This window comes from Poecile atricapillus, chromosome 2 (genome assembly GCF_030490865.1).
Source record: "Poecile atricapillus isolate bPoeAtr1 chromosome 2, bPoeAtr1.hap1, whole genome shotgun sequence".
NCBI classification, from domain to species: Eukaryota; Metazoa; Chordata; class Aves; order Passeriformes; family Paridae; genus Poecile; species Poecile atricapillus.
The window spans coordinates 35,409,876-35,428,948 of NC_081250.1; the positions used below are offsets into that span (position 1 = coordinate 35,409,876).

Here is a 19,073-nt window from a genome sequence, read left to right on the forward strand (position 1 = left end):
ATTGTAGTTGAAATAAAAGAATACATTCATGCATTGAAGTAGTGGTTGAATAAGTCTAAAAAATAAGCAGTATTTTTAAAACTTTTGCTCTATGGTAGTACTTAAAAAGTGAGAAATAAGACACTTACAACATCTAGAGGTGTTTCACTGGCAATCTGTAACAAAAACATTCACAATTCATGTGTGAATACATTTAAATATAAAAGTGCAATTTTAATAAAAATACTGAAGTTGTATAACATAGCATATCAAATAACGTACATATTTTTGCAAAGGGAGCAATCAAAAAACTAACTACAGCTTTATTATCTCAAGTTCTATTATGTGGCCACTGTTACTGTAACTGCATGGACTATTTTATATGGCACCCTTTATTTACAGGTTTTCCCCACATTTTCTTTCGCTCCTTTCAAATGACACTCATGAAATTTCTTAAAAGTTCTCAATGGGATAACTTGTGGTTATTTTATTTCAGCCAAAAAAAAAAAATTAGTGGTGTAATCTAAATTAAGAAACAAACCAAAACTAATATCCCACATCTTCAACCAGTTATTTCTTCATCTGAGAATTTTTCATCTTTTTAAGCCAGTGTATAGGATTCTAGCTCCTCACCTTGCTTCTATTTTAGGACTACCAAATGCTTAAATTTATCTGCACAGAGGTTGAAGACCTTTCATCTAGGATGTGTACTCTTACCAATTCAAGACACAAGCGATGACCATAAGCAGCTGAATAATGAACTGCATTGTATCCTTGCTTGTCTCGGATCCCAGGGTTGGCATCATTTCTTAGCAAGTATTCCAGGCACCTATTCAAATTGACATATGCAACCATGTATCTAAATGCTGAATTTCAACTTAACGCTAAGTGATAAATTGTTCCAATTCAACTGGAAAATAGAATACAGCACACAGGGACACTGATTTAATGTACAATATTGGCTAGGACTAGAGAAAGCTACCTCATTACATCAAACATAAAGGTCAATCACAGAGCTTCAAAATTTGAAATAATCCTTCTCTGCAGACATCCTGCATCTTCTGCGTTATCTGACTTGGTTAAAACTAGTATTTCATGACTATTTTCCTCCTAGCTAACACAGCTGCAGTTACCTTTGCTAATATCAATTATTACTATTTTGTATGCTTTTCTGCATTAATCTCTTCTTCTGTATGTTATACGGAAAGAAGAGAAGCAGTTCTTCATGGTAGCATACAAGAGTAACACACACTTCCACTACCGGACACTATTTAAAAAATTTATTCACACAGTAAATACTCAGTTGTTGTCATATTTATATCTTACCATTCACTCCTTACTTTCACTAGACAAATTTATAAGGCAGAACATGATCAGCCCAGCTTCAAACACACTCAGCCAGGAGGATGAGAAAAGGGGAATTCAAGTCAGCTCACTCCCCAGTTTTCTGTTTTTAACAGACTCCATGTGCGCACACTAAATGATTGCAATAAATAGCCCTGCTGATTCGTAACTTTATTTTGTCTATCATTTCAGCAACAGCTTCCAAAGTCATTATCATGACCTTGAACTTGCTGCTGAAACCATTTGTTATTCTGAAGTGTACAACAGATCACCATCCCTTCTTCTCTCTGGTATCACTAAATACCTCTTTATCAAATGTTCACTTTCATTTCCATCTTTTTTTGCCTAGTATAAACAAGGACTTAGTATGTAGTGAAAAAGGTAAAATTTCTTGAGTTTTAAAGAGTAACATATGTAACATAAGATGCAAGTAACTTTAAAACTAGAGTTCAGTATAGCTGATAAAAAGCTACTTGTAAAGCATATCTATGTTTTTAACCAATCAATTCAGTTTTTACTTACCCAGTAAACAAACACCTGGATTTCTTTAATGACAACTGTGCTTGCATGTTTTTGTTTGAATTAAAATAAGATGAGATTTCTGAGAACCCAAAGACCCAATTTGTCTCATTAAGTAAGAACTACCATTCTTACATTTCATTTGTCCATTCATCCAGCTTTCTTTTTAATTTTTCAACAAAAACATCCCTGTCTTTAAAATCTGTCTTTAAAGACGTCTGAACAAAGACCACAAAAATCACACATAAATATTTTTGGAATTTTATATAGATGGTTTCCTGACATGTTATTTCCCAGGCTTTATATTCCAACTCCAGTAACCCTTTTTAACTTCATTCCTGCTTTGAATGAGCTGAGCAGTACTTGCTTTCCAGATGTCACTACTCATCTTGGTCCATCAATATAAAACTTCCCCTCAGGCCATTCTGCTTGCAGCCTGTCTTCCAGAGACCCAAATGTTAATCAGAAGGGCAACAGACTGTGGGCTGCAGAGACGATGCTTTGGGTTACTTCACAAAGCTCTGCAGTGTTGTCATCATCATCCCTGCTCATACCTTTTGTAAAACAGATGGCAAAACTATGTCATCTGAAGAACCATTATAGTTTGGAGGTTTTCAGAGCAACTGGGAAGCTAAAATTAATCCTAGCTCAACTTGTAAGAGGGCAATTCAAGTAAAATTATCTCAGCAAGCTCCAGCAGGAATTGAAATTATTTCTAAAAAGCAGCAGACAATTTAATTTTGAAATTTGGCTCTATATAAAAAAGGCATTCTTCAAATATAAGTTAAATGGCCATGCAAATATTCTTTATTTAGCCTTCAAAACCCAGTCTGTAAGTTATACACCACCTCATTCCTATTGCTACTTCACCCTTTAAAAGGTGCTGTATTAAAAAAAAAAAGATTTGGCACAAAGCAGCACTTCTCCAGGGAAGGTGCTGTTATGTGCAGGTGGAACATGCTGCTGCTACACACCACAACCTGCATATATGAGTGTGTGCACAAGAAGAGATGCTCTTCTTGTCTCCTCAATATATCCAATGTCTGGAGCTTAAGTAAACTCATCAGTCTGGTGCTACCTATATACACTTTGTATATAAACATTTAAATAATTAATAAATACATCAAATATAACCTTTGGTTAGAAAATACATGTAATAGATTAGTGGATTTATGGAAGATTTTGGATGTATTTAATTAAGAAAAGTGTAACTACATCATAAAAATTTACACTATCAAGAGATAGTCATGTTTGGCATTACAACTCTGGTTTACTCAAAAATCAAATAGATAATGCAGCTTATATTGAAATATCAAGTTCACATCCATCCTTCATCGGAATTTGATTTTAAGGCAAAATGACCCTACTACCCACAACTAACTTAATAACCCCCAAGAAGGATATTTACTCAACCAGATGGGATTAAAAACTCTATTCCCAATTAATTCCTGATTTAGGAAATCTGCATTATAGGACATAACATTTTTACAATACATTTTCCCTTGTTAATTTTTTCCCTCTGAAATATTTTTTGCATAAAGTCTTTTATATCCAATGCACACACCACTGTCAAAGTTTAATTTTTAAAAATACAAGAAATGCATTTGGCAAATCTGAAGGCAGAACACACAAAAATCACAGCTCAAATGCTCCTAATGAGAAAGGCTTTAGTACAAAGCATGCCACTTACTTCCCATCTGTGTCTGATGCAGCTGCATAGTGCAGAGGTGTACAACCCCTCTCATCAAGGTCATTCACACTAGCTCCAGATCCCACAAGGGCAAACAGGCACTGATAATTACAATTGGCAGCAGCATAATGGAGTGGAGTTCTTTAGTACACATTTAAATAAAAAGTACAATGGTAAATAACAACAAAATAATATTTTAGAGACAGAAAAAGCAAAATAAAGTGAAACTTAAATCCTCCTTACATTTTTAAATAAGTATTTGTGCTGAAGAATGCATCATTACAGTACTAAAGAATAGGGCCATTTTCTAGGAACCACTTAACAATGCTGAACAATATATAGCAGATTTATCTGCCAGCCAAAATATGCACAAACTTCATATTAAAGGAAGCTTAATGTGAATTTTCCTGTGTAAACTTACAGAGGGAAATCCAGTTTATGCTAAAAATACTGTTTTCTGTTAAGTAATTTTAAACCACATGGAAAAATATGGACAAATCAAAAATTGCACAACAACTAAATATAGCAGAAGTAAAATACGACAATTGCACAAACAGACATTTTTAATACACAAATCACAATTTTGCCTAAGAGAGGAAAACATTATTATTTACTTTTATCTATAGTGACATAGCAGAGGCACGGTTAAATATACCTTGTCTTCTTGTTACAAAACCATGAAATATTAATACTGATGTATAATCTCAGAGAAAACTTATCCCAGCTTCAAATACATAAACAATTCTCTAAATATGCCAGTTTAGCTAAAATTTTAAAAATACCAATATGACTCAGAATTCCATTTTCTATTTTCAAAAAGACATTGCTGCTATAAATATCTTGATTTTGAGGAGATAGTAAGGCTCTTTCTCTTAATCTCTCTTTCCCTTGATCTCTCCCTTAAAATGTCTTTTAAACTAATAGTTTCCATCTCCTGAAAAAATTGATGTATATAACATGAATGTTAAACCAAAACCCAAACCAAACCAAAAGGAAACACCAACTTTTGATTTGATGACAAAAGTTGTGACAGATAGCTGTTCCTTTCTCAGGAAATAATGAAAGTGGAATTTAAAGCAAAATACAACTTTGGATCCGTAACTTTTTCTTTAAGTCCTACTCCTGCTCTTCACATCTCAGAAAATCATATTTTCCATCCTGTGATGTGAGATTTTACATGAGTACTGATCCTGCCATCTAAACTTAAATAATCTTATACTAAAAAGAGAAATTAATGTCATTCCAAAAGAGTTCAGAGCTCAAACAGGGAAACAGAAAGGTAAGGATATAGTGAAATGAAAAAGGTGTAGCAGTTATAATGAAATATTAGGTATTTTAATAAATAAAGCTTAGAAATAGCCACAGATTTATAAAATTGACTAATACATTATTAGGAAAACATTAGTAATGTCCTTGGATGAGAGCAATTTAAACACATTAGATCCATGTTACAAGGAAAAAAGGTTCACAAAAATTACAGCTGAATGTGAAATTCAGTCTTTAAAAACAAGATTAAACACCTACCTAACAAAACAGAATTACAAAATATTTTTGTGACTTTTGAGAACATATGCTGAAACACAGTTTATTAGAGACATCTTATCATAAAAAAAAATTTAAACTGGAAAATAGACTTGGCCACATATCAGTAAGCTGCTACTGCAATACTTTTAAAACAGCCCTTTCCAATATACATAAATCTGTAATGTCTTACCTTCCAAATCTGTCCTTTTTGTTGAAGTCTGCACCAGTATTTAGCAGAAGATTTAGGCACTCCAAATTCCTATTAAATTAATACACTATTACTTGTGATTGCAAATTTTATTTCCTTAATATTGGCCTCTACAAATATCAGAACTGCTACACATGTACATCTCATATGTTAGTTTTAATGGAACTGAACTATAACGTGGAATTTTCGATATATATATTTATGTATGTAAAATAGATTCCATAATCTCTGGAGCAAACCAATAAAGAATATAAATTATTTCAAGACCACATACATAAATTTAATTGATACCAAATGGCATGCATAAAGCACATAAACATGAACCTAATTCAATAAAAAATTCAATTTTTAGAAACAAACAAAAAATAACACCTGTACGTCACATGCTTTTGCTACCAGGATTCCAGCACAGAGGCAAGATTTCACTGCATATTTTTTAAGGCCAAATATAAGTTGAAACATATATATTTTATTTTTTTGTGTAATCAATTTTCAATAAAATATGATCATCATAATAGATGTACTATATTGTTTATTATTGAAACACTATTTTCGTAACTTTCCTAAACTGGAGATGAGTGAGGGAACGTGTCACAAATTATTTGGTTTTTATATGAAAAGACAGCATTTTAACCTTTATCACTTGCAACAAGGATGTATCTAGCAAGTACTTTTGACTTAGAATGATTACTTAACAGTATTACTTAAACAACATTCAAACAGAAAAATGAAATTATCAATATCATGGAGTCCTTGTGTCCCACAAAGTGTATCATGAAATTTATTACCCAATTCTTTCCGGCAATTTTGAGTAGCTGCTATAGAAAACCTACAATACAATAACAATAATCAATATGGATCACAACTCAAGTGATGAGCAAGTAGTTCTGACTACTTCATCCACCTAAGCTCTGGAATTTAATTATTGCTTTTAGTTTATTTAGACTGACCTTTTATTTATGGATTTGGTAAAAACAAATTTCCCAAAGTTGCTGTTCTCTATCTCATGTCCCACAGTGATCTGAGGTGGGCATGCCATCTTTGAATGCTGTAAATTCTAAAAATTTTATCATCATCCATGGGAATTCAAAAAAAAAAAAAAAAATCAGTTCATCCCCAAACATAAACCTAAGGTAAGGCTGATGATACTTGGACACTGTACTCCAGCAACAACTTATTAAGCTGAACAGTTAATTAGTTTTTTGTTTGCAGATAGAATCCATCTTGAAATTATTTTCATGTTTACATAAGTTCCAAGGGGAGAGGGCAGGAAAAACAGGGAGGAGATAACAGAGAAAAAGAACAAGAATGATCAGCAATTGGAAAAAAACCACTGAATCTGAAAGCATGAATGCTTTTTTACACACCCTCCAGCTGCAGCTGCATGAAGACAAGTCCTGCCAAAGTCATCTGGTGTGTCAATGTCAAAACCTACAAAGCAAATATTTTGTAAAATCATTATGTAACATCACCTTTCACAAAGCTGCTGTCATCTGCTGTTAAGAAAAATGCTTGCTAAGCAAACTTAACAGCTATTTGCAAAAGAGCACTCAAGCATTAAAAATTACTTCATTTGAAACATGTCCTTGCTATTTACAATGTATTGAAAAACAGGCATTTAAAAAAAACTGAAAGGGGTAAGGTAAAAGACAAGTAGCTGCACTGAGGCTGTGTTCTTTCTCCTTCTATTTACCTGCTAATATTTCAATGTCATTTACTGTTGAATACAAGATATATGCAGGTTATATGAAAATTTAGGAATACGCTAGAATTTATCATTGTTGTGCAGAGATTATTAATTTTTTGGGGAAGTCAGTATTACTAAATATAGGAGCTACTTATATTTTATCGTTGAGTTTAGTGCTTTAGTCCCAAAGAAAGAACTTTTTTGAGTGATGGCAAATAGCAGTTAATTACTGAGGAGCTCTTTGCAGAACACTGTATTCTCTTTCTGAAAAGGCTCAGCTGTGGAACTTCAAATCCAAGATCACAAACTTTAACTGTGTAATTCCATTTCTAAACATACATTTTGACAGAAAGATTACTATTTATATCAGGTTTCAAAGCTACATTTTTGTAGCTCTCATGAGAGTTTTGCTCTTGTGTAATGTAACTTATTTAGTAAATCTCCACTTGTTGAACCTGGGAATGATGTGGTTTTTTTTTTTCCCTTTCCTTTTAAGGACTGTTCAACAACAATAGATAACAAACACCACGTGTTATTCAAGAACACTATTATTTCAAGGCTGTTTTCCTACTCCATATCCCCTAAAACAGGTTTTGTATGCACCCCTATGCTCTTATCAGAATGCTCTATAGTAGATAATTTAGGAGTTTACTAGTTTGGTTTGAAGAATAGCCTTTGATGCCTTTCCACATCTCTAAGTTACTTGTCTACCATCACTAACTACTTGAATGTCACTCAGTACTGCGACAAGGCAGATTGCTGACATTTTGTTAAGGTTTTCACATGAATATTAATGAATTTAAAAATCAGAGATCTTCAACTTACATAAAAGAGACATCTCCCAGCCCCAAAAAGGACACATGCTCTGCACATACCAATCCCCACACCAAGAGCACGTACTAAAAGCTCTTAGCACTATCTAGTCTTTCTAGCCTGAAGGCTGAACATACTCTTCAAGTCCTTATCTGCTCCAGGCTAGATTTGCATCGAAGTTTTCTCAATTCATGTAAAAGCCACAGAAACCAGTTGCAAGTCCTGCACAGGATTTCCTTTGCCATACTGAACATCCAGTAAGGGCACAGCCAGCATCGCATCATGTGCAGGAAGGAGAAAGAGTCAGTATCCCTCATTTTGAACACATCCAATTGAAATATTGTCATGTACTGGACAGTTCTTTCCTGAAGTGAATCCTTGCAAGTTTGCCCATGACAGGACAGTAAATAAAAAGCCTTACCAGTAGGTAGCTTTAGTTATATTCCTCTAGTTCTTCTTCCAGGCTTCCCTAATGAACAGTATAAAGCTGGGGAAGCAACTTCTTATTATTCCTTTTCCCCAGCTCTCTTTTCCCCACTTTTTTCAAAAAACATTAAGTGCCTTCAGATTAATACAGAACCATTTAGTTTATTTTGATTTTTATTCTTGTTCTGTTCCAGAAGCTTCATTTGGATAAATCTAATTTCTCAGAATTGCAATGGTTCAAAGAACTAAGAATTCACATAAGATTCTGGCCAACAAGAGAAGTAATGACCTTGCAACATCTGCATCTTCAGGGAGGAGTCAAACATCAAAAGTAAAGTGCAGTTTGCATTTGATTAACAACATAATACCAATGCAACAGTTTCTTAATATAGCGATCCACAGAGTCTTCAGAGCTATTAGATGCCCACTACAGGAATAGATAGGAATAGACTGATCTGTATTAAGCTAAAGACATAATAGAATGGAAATTGGATGCTCTATGGAGTAATAAAAAAGACCATCACAATCTGTTTCCTTGAAGATTCATTATTATCTAAACCAGTCATCCCACCTCTGTGGCCAACTTGAAAGGCACAAAAACAATAATAAAGAAATTACAAATGCATTGTTAAAATTTGGATGTATTTTTTTTAAACTTATGTCTGCAAAAATTTGCACTCACTTTAACAATGGACTGTCCATTAAAAAACAATCATTGGCTCCAAGGTGCTAGTAAACTATAAGGATTCTATGTATAACTAAATTAAGATTTAACAAAAAGTTATTCTGTGAAATAAAAAATGAAGTAAAAAGCACCTTGTAAGAATTTAAAAGAGTATCCTACCTGATGAGAGGAGCTTTCTGCAGCAGTCTGAAAATCCACTTAATGCTGCCAAATGGAGAGGAAACATCCCATGTATACCCCGCCTAAGATACACCATAATCAGGTATCACAGTTTCAATTACAATTAAAATAAAACAAACATGATTGTGTGCCAAAGTGCATATGCATGGTGGGTTCAGCAAACCACCTAATTAGAATACTGAGCTAACTTCACATCTTAAAAACTTCCTTCCAAGCTATCAGCATGCATTATGAGTGCAACAGCCTATTAGAACTTTCAGAGCTCTTACTTCAAACGCATTACAGAAAACTCTATTTGTTCTGGTACAAATTGTGATATACTGACTAGCTACTTACAAGTACAATACAGGATAATAAACAAAGTATTTCCTATTTCAAGCTGAAGATATTAAAAACTGTACTAGTTCTGTTAACCTAATAAATACACTTGTAAATTATGTCAGCTTGCATTCATGTCAGTAAAGTTACCTACTTTGCAGTGTCAGCACCACTCGTAATCAGAGTGTTGATTAATAGCTCATGGCCATATCTAGCTGCTATGTGCAAAGGGGTATTTCCATTCTTATCTTCACAGTCTATTTCAGCTCCTATAATAAAGAATAATTGCTAAGTAAGGGTATATGTAGGCATACAGATACTTTGTGAGAAAAACGGCACTGATGATCGTTCAAGCAACGTTATTAATTTTCAGTGACTGACTAGTTTGGATTTAAAACGTATATATATTTTAGTGGTAGAAAAAAACATTTTATTATGTAACCTTATGGGACAAACTCTCTACACCCTGGGTTATGAAAAACTATATATATATATATAAATATAAGTATATATATACATTCCTGCATTCTGAAAACTAAATGGTTCATCAGTGTAACTTATCAAACTTTATAAAAAGATATGCCGTACTCCACCACTATTAAGGAATTCAGCATGTTGTTCCCAATACAAGAGGATGAAAATATCCAAACTGGAAAGCTTATGACAAGAATACTCCCTCCCCCTTTTTACCATTTTGAATGATGGTTTGGGATCTTGAAAATCTACCATGGATTGCTGTCATGTGCAAAGGAGTTTTCCCATCTTTACTCTGGAAAAGAAAAAAAAAAAAATCCCACGTTTACTTATGGCCAGTAACGGCAATCAATCAGAACTGACAAAAAAAGAAACCAACAAAAAGGATCTATCCTTCCTTCCTTCCTTCCTTCCTTCCTTCCTTCCTTCCTTCCTTCCTTCCTTCCTTCCTTCCTTCCTTCCTTCCTTCCTTCCTTCCTTCCTTCCTTCCTTCCTTCCTTCCTTCCTTCCTTCCTTCCTTCCTTCCTTCCTTCCTTCCTTCCTTCCTTCCTTCCTTCCTTCCTTCCTTCCTTCCTTCCTTCCTTCCTTCCTTCCTTCCTTCCTTCCTTCCTTCCTTCCTTCCTTCCTTCCTTCCTTCCTTCCTTCCTTCCTTCCTTCCTTCCTTCCTTCCTTCCTTCCTTCCTTCCTTCCTTCCTTCCTTCCTTCCTTCCTTCCTTCCTTCCTTCCTTCTTTTTTTTCTACACTCCATCCATTAAATCATTTTTGTGCACTTTTGCCAGACAGATACTGGCAATGACAAGTCAGCATGACAGGGCAAGCTTTCCACAAGAGCTGTTCTTAGTCACTCTTCCACCTGCAAGTGACAACTCAGGGATGCCCACTCAGTCACACTTATGTCCTTAAGATAATAACTCTCAAGAGGATGATGACAGCACAGAATTTCAGCAATGAGTCTATGTCCGACCCCTCCCCTCCCAAAGGCTAAAATAAAACAATATTTTAAGTTTGTTTCTTGAAAGAAAGTAGCTGCATTTACTAGAGGGGTTTACACATTATATTATACAACACATTACAAAGCTCGTGTGTTTCCTGGAAATTTCTTTCAGGTAATGTTTGTAAGCAATTTATCATAAACCACAAGGAATCCTAGGATACAACAATTCAACTCTACTAGGTATACGTTTGAAATGCACACCTTGAATGTGCACTTAAGTCATTCACCCAGTAAAGACATCCTTGAACCAGGCCAATAGTAACACACAAGGAAACTTCAATTTTTTACAGCTCAATCTCAATGGACTTACAAACCCATTTTTCCTGTTGGTATTACTTAGGAATGGTTTTCCTCTCGTACTTATCACAGGTAATGGGAAAGCTTTACCACAGAAAAAAGTTCCTACACATGCACTCAGAAAATTGCAAACACAACACAGAAAATCAAAGGACCCTTGAATGCACATGCATACTGCATCTATGTTTTCAATGATGGCTTGAAGAGTATGAAATATTCACAATATATAAAGTTCAATTAGACAAAGATGGTAGGGGAACACGTGCTATGAACATATCTATTGAAACATCACGAACTGCTGTCATATGCGGAAGTGTGTTCCCATATTCACTATCCATTTGACACCAAATGGACATGGTTCTATGGATGTGATACTGAAAGTCTGCTGGAAACCCTCTTAGGGATGGATATGGAATTTTTCATTGTGTCACTGCCCTGAACATCTTAACAACACAATTATATGTGAAACACTGTCTTCTCAGACCTTGATTGAAAGAAATAAAATACTTGATCAGGAAAGCCAAGTTATCTCCAGATCTTCCGGCTAGCATATTTCTTTGACCATAAGTAATCCAAAACACAACATCCACATATCCATAGCAAATGTAAATAAACACAGAAAATGAGGTTCAAATACTCTTGAGAAATTAGGCAATCAATTTTAATTCTGTCATTGGAGGCCTTAAGAAAAGGCCAAATAGACACACCGTAAGTGACAACTTCCCCAAGCAACCTCTGTGCTTTCATCATTCTCCCTACAGTTTAATTCTCGTCTCTTTATCAAACCATTAACAGTCTCTGTGCCCAATTACTTTAAAACAACTGTTTGACATCTGGTGACTTCTTCCCTCACTTTTATCCTTCTTTAACCTGAAGAATCTATAGAATCTGTTCATTTAAAGAAAAATTATCATATAAAATAAGCTTACTGAATTAACAGACAGAAGAATTTCAGGGCTCAGATGAAAGTAGCCTGTAGTCTCACTGGCTTAGACAGGATAAATCTGTATCTCAAAGGAAGGCTAATAAAGAGGAAGAAGATGGAGCTGAAAAAACACAGATCTGATAACGCACCTCACAAAAACATAGGAATAACTTAAGGTGACAATATTAGAAACTGAAGAGCACTGTAGTTAAGCAAGAATCCTCACAAGAAAACTTCAGTAAGATCTTGCAAAGAATAGCAAAATAAGCTATAGAATCGTTTTCCACTTATAAATGAAAAAAGCACAATACAACCAATAAGTGATCTTTAAAGTTACTCTGTTCAAATTTAATTAAAAATGCACTTCACATAGATTTTTAAGAAGATGGATTTTATGAGAATGCCTGTCTTATATGTAACAGTCGCAAGTGCCTTTCCAGCCCAGGAATAACACAACATGCAACTGTCTATCAACATATAAACATAGAAAAGGTATAAAATTAAATGAAGACCATTCCCATGTTGAAGCTGAACTGCTAGGTATAGGATTGTGTTCAGAATCTCTTCGAAGACACTGTCACTAGAAAAGGATTGGACCAGAACCAGCAGTCAAACATTTCTTTAAGCAATGAAATATCAATGCTCTATTAAGCAAATCACTATTTCCTGAGATGCCAGGAGTTTGACTGCAGAAGCAGGGGGGTATCTTCTAAACTTTGCCTCCATTACACTTTCTTTATGTCTTTAAGGTCTTCTCTCTAAATATCAAGCCAACTGCAGTTGATTTAACAAGATCAGACAGGATCACAGCACATGACAGGACAGCCATGGGCTAATGATAACTTTGGTTGTCTTCACTGAAACTTAGCTAAATGTAGTAATAGGAAAGAAATTGCCCAAATCTCCTGTATCACTAGAGGAAATATATCCACAAAATACTTAGATCATAGCAAATTTGCTAAGAACAGTAATTCCTATTAGACAGAAATAATACACAGCACAAGGTGTCTTACTGAGTGATTACTGACATATTAACTGTACTCAGACCACTGAGCTTCACTGAGGGAGAGGAAATGTAGGTCTATCATGTCACAGCATTCCTTCAAATGAAATCTCCCCCTAGGAACAATTCTTATGTACTAGTACCACCAATGGAAGCAAAAAACTTTTTCTATTTAGGTCACTGAGTTCTCAAGGAGCAATGGGGTCCATAAAACAATTAATACTGTCCCATTACGTAGTCATTTCAATGTGTTCTTCCATGCATGGAAATCCTGAATAGTGAAGACAGAGTACTGCAGTAATGAGCAATACTTAATAAGATTCACTGTTCTACAGTGGAAATTGACAAGTCTATGAAAACAAGTAGGAAATTATGTCCAGAGGTGATAAAAAGCATACAACATATTTCTACTGTTCTATTACCTTGCGCTACATAATCCCTTCTTGAGATGAGGCCAGCTCTCAACGATACACAAAGGAACTACTCCTCTATCTGCCATCAAGAATAAGAGTGTTTCCCTTTTGCTCTCCCCACTAAGTCATCCACAGCAGGAAGCACTTTAATAGTACTGTCTAGTCTGCACCTAGATTACCATCCATATCCACTCTCTTACCTCTAAAATCATAGGAAAAGTTGCACATGGGAGGAAATGATTGAATCAGCCTACAAAAGCAATATAATTATGATGAAAAATAGATCTTATAGCCATTTTAAGAACTACTTTACACTCCAGCTTCAGTATTTGGAAACTGAACAGGCTTGGTTTCAATAAATATTTAGTAAGAACACCCTAATTCCATCTCATTTGAAATCCACAATTCATTCTTAGTTACACAATATATTCTATTTCTTTTAGGGATTGCTCTTCTGATTATATCCAAGATTCACCTTTATAGGCCTTTCCAGGGAAGTAGAAGTTGACTTAGAAATTATTTTATTTTGCCTCAGTTCTTGCACTTTTCCACAGTGCAAGTGCTAAGTTTTCATATGCAAAGAAAGGCTGTTCATGCCTTCAGGCGCATATTTACAGGCCAAATTCAGTCATACTGGTATAAATCCACAGAAATGCTACAAACAATTACAACAGAAACACTTTGATGAGGAAATGGGACAAATGCTTTTTTGACGCTATAATTGCTTAAAATCCCTACATGGCCCTACTTGCTTAACTTTGCACTTAAGAATTTTGATAAGTATGAAATCAACATATTTTAATTACAAGCAACTAAAGCTAATGCTGTTTCTGAAGCCCTGCCCACTTCTTTCTTCTACATCAGAAACATACAAAATCACGAACCCTTGCAGCCCTGCATTTAGAAAAACAGTCATTCTTGGCTTGTTAATATTTGTCATAGCATCACAGAAGAATTTGGGTTCAAAGGGACCATAAAGATCACCTGGTTCCAACCCCAGTAGCATGGGCAAGGTTCCACTTAACCAAGTAGCTCGAAGTCCCATCCAACCTGGTATTGAACACTTTCAGGGATGAGGCATCCACAGCTTCTCTGGGCAACCTGCTCCAGTGCCTCACCATCCTCACAGTAAAGCATTTCTTCCTAATAGCTAATCTAACCCTGCCCTCCAAGTCTGAAGCCATGTCCCCTTGTCCTATAACTCCATGCCCTTGCAGAAAGTTCCTTTGGCTCTCTTGTAGGCCTCCTTCAGGTACTAGAAGGTGCTATAAGCTCTCCTTTACTCTTATTTGTGTGATTAACATAAAAATGTAATCACTAGTATATTTAACATTGTGGGATTATTTTCATGGCAGACCACACTTTCCTGAAAAATTATGTTTCAAGAATGTAGGACAAAAGTCAGCCAGCCCTGCAACACTGAACACTTAGTCATATGCAGCCTGGGACATTATGCAGAGCAGAAAGCTGGCAACAAAAATAAATGGACTGTGACCTGGATATTTTAGGACAAGTTGGCAATATACCCTGTAACACAGCTCCTCACTTCTGCAGGGCACTTTGGTGATGAATTTTTCCACAGCTGAGCTATATACATTTTCATTAAATGAGCTGCACATCTAAATATATGTAACAGTGAGCAGGAACATACATTTAGGATTTTTCCACATCAAAGAGCTTATTTTTAAACTACTCTCAAATTTTCAGCTGGCTATGAGTTTTGTACTAGCAATAGACACAAAATTATATTTTGGAATTAGCTGAAAATCAGGTTGGATCACTGTAAAAGTCACTGCTTACATGAAGTGAACCACAAACCCCAAGATTTTTAACAGAAATGTCAACTCCTCTAATATTCATGTCCTGCACAGGTTGTGCTGAAATTCAAGCATAAACCTATAAAGCAGATTTCTTTTACTTTTTTTTTTAAGAAATTAAACAACAGATAATTCTCTTCATACTACATGTGGGTGAGAGTTCAGGCAAGCAATTTCCTATACGGAACACTTGGACTCTTCACTCCATATACCCATTTCCCCCTTCCCTCAGCCTAAAACCTGTCAAGACACCAGATTACTGCCACTGAATATTTCTGAACGCAGTTTTCCCTACTAGAGTGAAAACCAACATAATACAAACCAGTAGGTCTTACATCTCTTTCAGACATCTCAAGATCTTACCCTACACACTGGAGAAGAAAATAGAAGATATAGGTTATAGTTTCCTTTGAAGCTTGCTTGTTTTAAATTCTACCTGCAATAAGGTCGGATTCTAATGAATATTCTGTAGTCAAAGACTTGTGACCAAATAGAGATGTAAAATGTATACTGACCCTGCTCACACAATTCTGCAGGAGCAATTAAAACGCCAGCTGTTTAAGACTTTCTATTGGCCTGATCTACTTATATTTGTATTTTTAATACACTCTTCCCAAATCTCCCTCACTGATTAGATTTTAAGATCTTACACGATCACCTTTTCAACTGCTCCAGCAATTAGCCAGTTCATACACACTTGCCTGAAATATCTTTGATTTCATTCATATTACTAATTTAAAAGAAAAAACATGTAGTTTTGCATTTTTTTCCAATTATTTGCTCTTACTTATATAGCTAGACTAGGGCAAACAAATCATATAGAGCTCTGACTTTTAAATGTAATTGAGATTGATCAGACAATATTGTCATTCTTCCTCATCCTTCTAGGCTATATAATGTATTCCATTGAGGTTTCCAGATTCAGACCAAGTTTCTTGATGCAACATACTGGCTCATTTTCACTGCAGTACTTTTTAAACAAATACTCCACCTATGAGTAGGAACCTCACCGTGCTATCAAAACAAGTGTTTTTGAAAACACTACCTCTGATAAAGATGTACAGCATTCTTAAGTGTGAATGGATGACTTTGGATATACCTACCTTTATATTTACATCTGCTCCATTGCAGACCAAGAGCTCTAAACACAATGCTCCATGTGTTGATGCAGCAGCAAAGTGCAAAGGTGTAAACCCTTTCTCATTCAACTGATTTACATTAGCACCACAGTCTATGAGTTCATTCACTACAACATCTTGCCCATTGTAGCAAGCTACGTGGAGAGGAGTATTTCCATAGGCATTTGGCTCATTCATCTGTAAGAGAAAAAAACCCCAAGATTTGTTAGTAGGCAAAAAGGCTGTACTTAATGAAGCATTTAATTCTAACACAGAAAAAAATTTCGTGCCATGAGATTACATTTTGGAACTCTTCAAAACCAGAAATTAAAAGCAAGTTCTGGATATAGCATTTTGATTGAGATCTGTGTCCTGGGGAAGAGTATGATTGCTTTACAAGCGAGCCAATCTCCTCCAATTGTCTCCACACCAGTTTCCTGTATGCAACTTAAGAGAACCCACACATGCCAAAAATATCAACTGTGGCAATTTGCACAGATGCTACACACAAAGCATAGCACAGGCCTTTTATAAAACAGCATTGCAAGTTTTCGTTAAAAACACAGGTCAAAGAGCCTTTTTGTGTATGTGCACACATAGAAGCAGAATTTCTTGTTGTACACAACATGACAATGAATTCTGATCGACTTCTCAATATAGAGCTTGAGTTGCAATCTCTAGCCTCGCAAGACTAAGATTGTGATTCACAATGTAGATTTTTTACACAATTTCACAGTTTACTGTTAACACACTTTCTACAGGCAGCTACTGTAGAACCTTTCAATTTATTTTGCATTTCAATATTAATATGGCCTCACTTACTGCAGTATTGAAGTTTCTTACCATTTTTAGTATTATCTAAAATTTATATCACGGACGAAAGTCAGTTCCATGTATATTTTACCAATGCTGAGGCAAAAGCATTTAATTTCCTGCACTTCAAAAATGATTGTGTGGCAAAGCTAGGATCGGAATTCCTATTTCCTGACTTTCAGTCCAATGACTTAAGAGCAAGAAATATCAAATAAACAAAAAGCCCTACTAAATACACATTTATTTTCAAATTATTGTGCAAAATCTGCAAAGCTTTTAAGGAGGTTGTCTTTTAACGGAGAGATGAGGGTATATAAAATAAAAAGTAGTATTTCCAGTGATCTTTCTTCACATACTTTTACTATATCTTCACCTCTCCCTAAATAAACTTTGTGCTATAGTACTAGCAAGAACATTTCAAACAATGAAAAAAAAAAATCCCATTAAATTTTATTTTTTCTTACATCAACTCCAAGATCCAGAAGATATTTGACTACGCTAATCATTCCACTAGATGCTGCAGCATGTAAGGGTGTATATGATTTCTTGTCTTTGCACGTCACTTCAGCTGTATGGGTCACGAGTAATTTCACAACTTCAATATGACCTAAAATAATAAAGACAAATAAAATGCATCATCTTTTATTAACCAGCACACGTTTGCAAACTTAATTCTACAATTGTTATAACATGATCAAGACATTATTCCTTTGGACCTAATGTGGAAAATAAAACATTGTTATTTTCTCATCTTACCGCGAAATATAATAATAACATAATCATCTCCACACACCCCACCTAGCAATTACATTTACATTAGTAATAGCATTCACAGTGCAAAAATAAATTTGTACACTCAAAACACAATCCTGTCTTCTGCCTAAAAAGAAGGCGGTTTTTTTAAGACTGACAATTAGGGAGGCAAAGTAACTTTGTAATTATTACATATTTACCACAAATTTACATTAACAACTTGAGAGACAATGTGACTCTCAATCTTCCACCATTATCCCAATTCCAAACATGCCCGTTAAGATTTTTAAATCTTAGGCAGAAACTTTGAAAAACTGGTGCAAACATTAAAAGAAGAAGATATTCTACTTTTACATAAAAATACATCTATCCCTCCAATCCAACTCCCCTTACCCACAAAGCATTTAAAATGTTAAGCCACACCATACAGGGTTTAGTAAAGCTCTATTTTCAAGACTGACTCAGATCAGTACTTGAGGAACTGCAGCCTTTTAAAAGCAGCAACTGCTCTCCTAAGACAATGGAAGAAGAGTAAGAGAGTTGGGATAATGAGGAAGGCATGACACAGGGGAAGTTCCAGGTGGAAAAGAGAGGGCAAGGAGCCCACCCTGAAGTGGTGGGCAGTAGCTCTCTCTCACTGCCAACTTTGGGCCAGGGACCCCAACGCCAACACCCAGCCCTGCTGCAAAGGGCAATGAGCTTTTCCCTTCCATGCCCACATGCTCCTCCTCTGCTTGTAGGCACTTGTGACACTGCCTGCTAAGAAGCCATGAAAACTGGGTAACCAAATATCTGTCGTTTTTGAGCCATTGTTAATTTAACTGCCAAACATCTCATCACTGAAAGCACATGGATAGTCACAACAAAGACTGCAGAATAAAGAAATACATGACTTTAATAGACCACAATACACTTGGTGTTTTACCTTTATAACCGACCCATTCAGACAATGTGAGACTCTTTATTTTACCTTTCAAGTGACACCCTTTCCTTGGTTTAAAGAAGTGGTGAGGAGCATACTGAATACTTATGTTTATACTTATCCAGTCAGACAGCTAAGTAGAAAGTATCAAACCCAGCTTTCAGTTTAGGT

General features: G+C 35.3%; 1 protein-coding gene across 4 annotated transcripts in view; it reads right to left on the reverse strand.

The window, feature by feature from the left end:
* The window catches only part of ANKRD28 (ankyrin repeat domain 28), a 120,615-nt gene that overhangs the window by 16,822 nt on the left and 84,720 nt on the right, over positions 1-19,073 (reverse strand). For all 4 annotated transcript variants that reach the window (XM_058831009.1, XM_058831008.1, XM_058831006.1 and 1 more), the window contains 10 exons: positions 17,692-17,834; positions 16,400-16,612; positions 10,064-10,142; positions 9,528-9,642; positions 9,035-9,117; positions 6,632-6,695; positions 5,247-5,315; positions 3,533-3,673; positions 697-808; positions 129-155 (listed from right to left, as the gene is read on the reverse strand). In XM_058831009.1, coding sequence (XP_058686992.1) covers positions 129-155; positions 697-808; positions 3,533-3,673; positions 5,247-5,315; positions 6,632-6,695; positions 9,035-9,117; positions 9,528-9,642; positions 10,064-10,142; positions 16,400-16,612; positions 17,692-17,834 — 1,046 coding nt within the window. The remainder of the gene's footprint in view (positions 1-128; positions 156-696; positions 809-3,532; positions 3,674-5,246; positions 5,316-6,631; positions 6,696-9,034; positions 9,118-9,527; positions 9,643-10,063; positions 10,143-16,399; positions 16,613-17,691; positions 17,835-19,073) is intronic.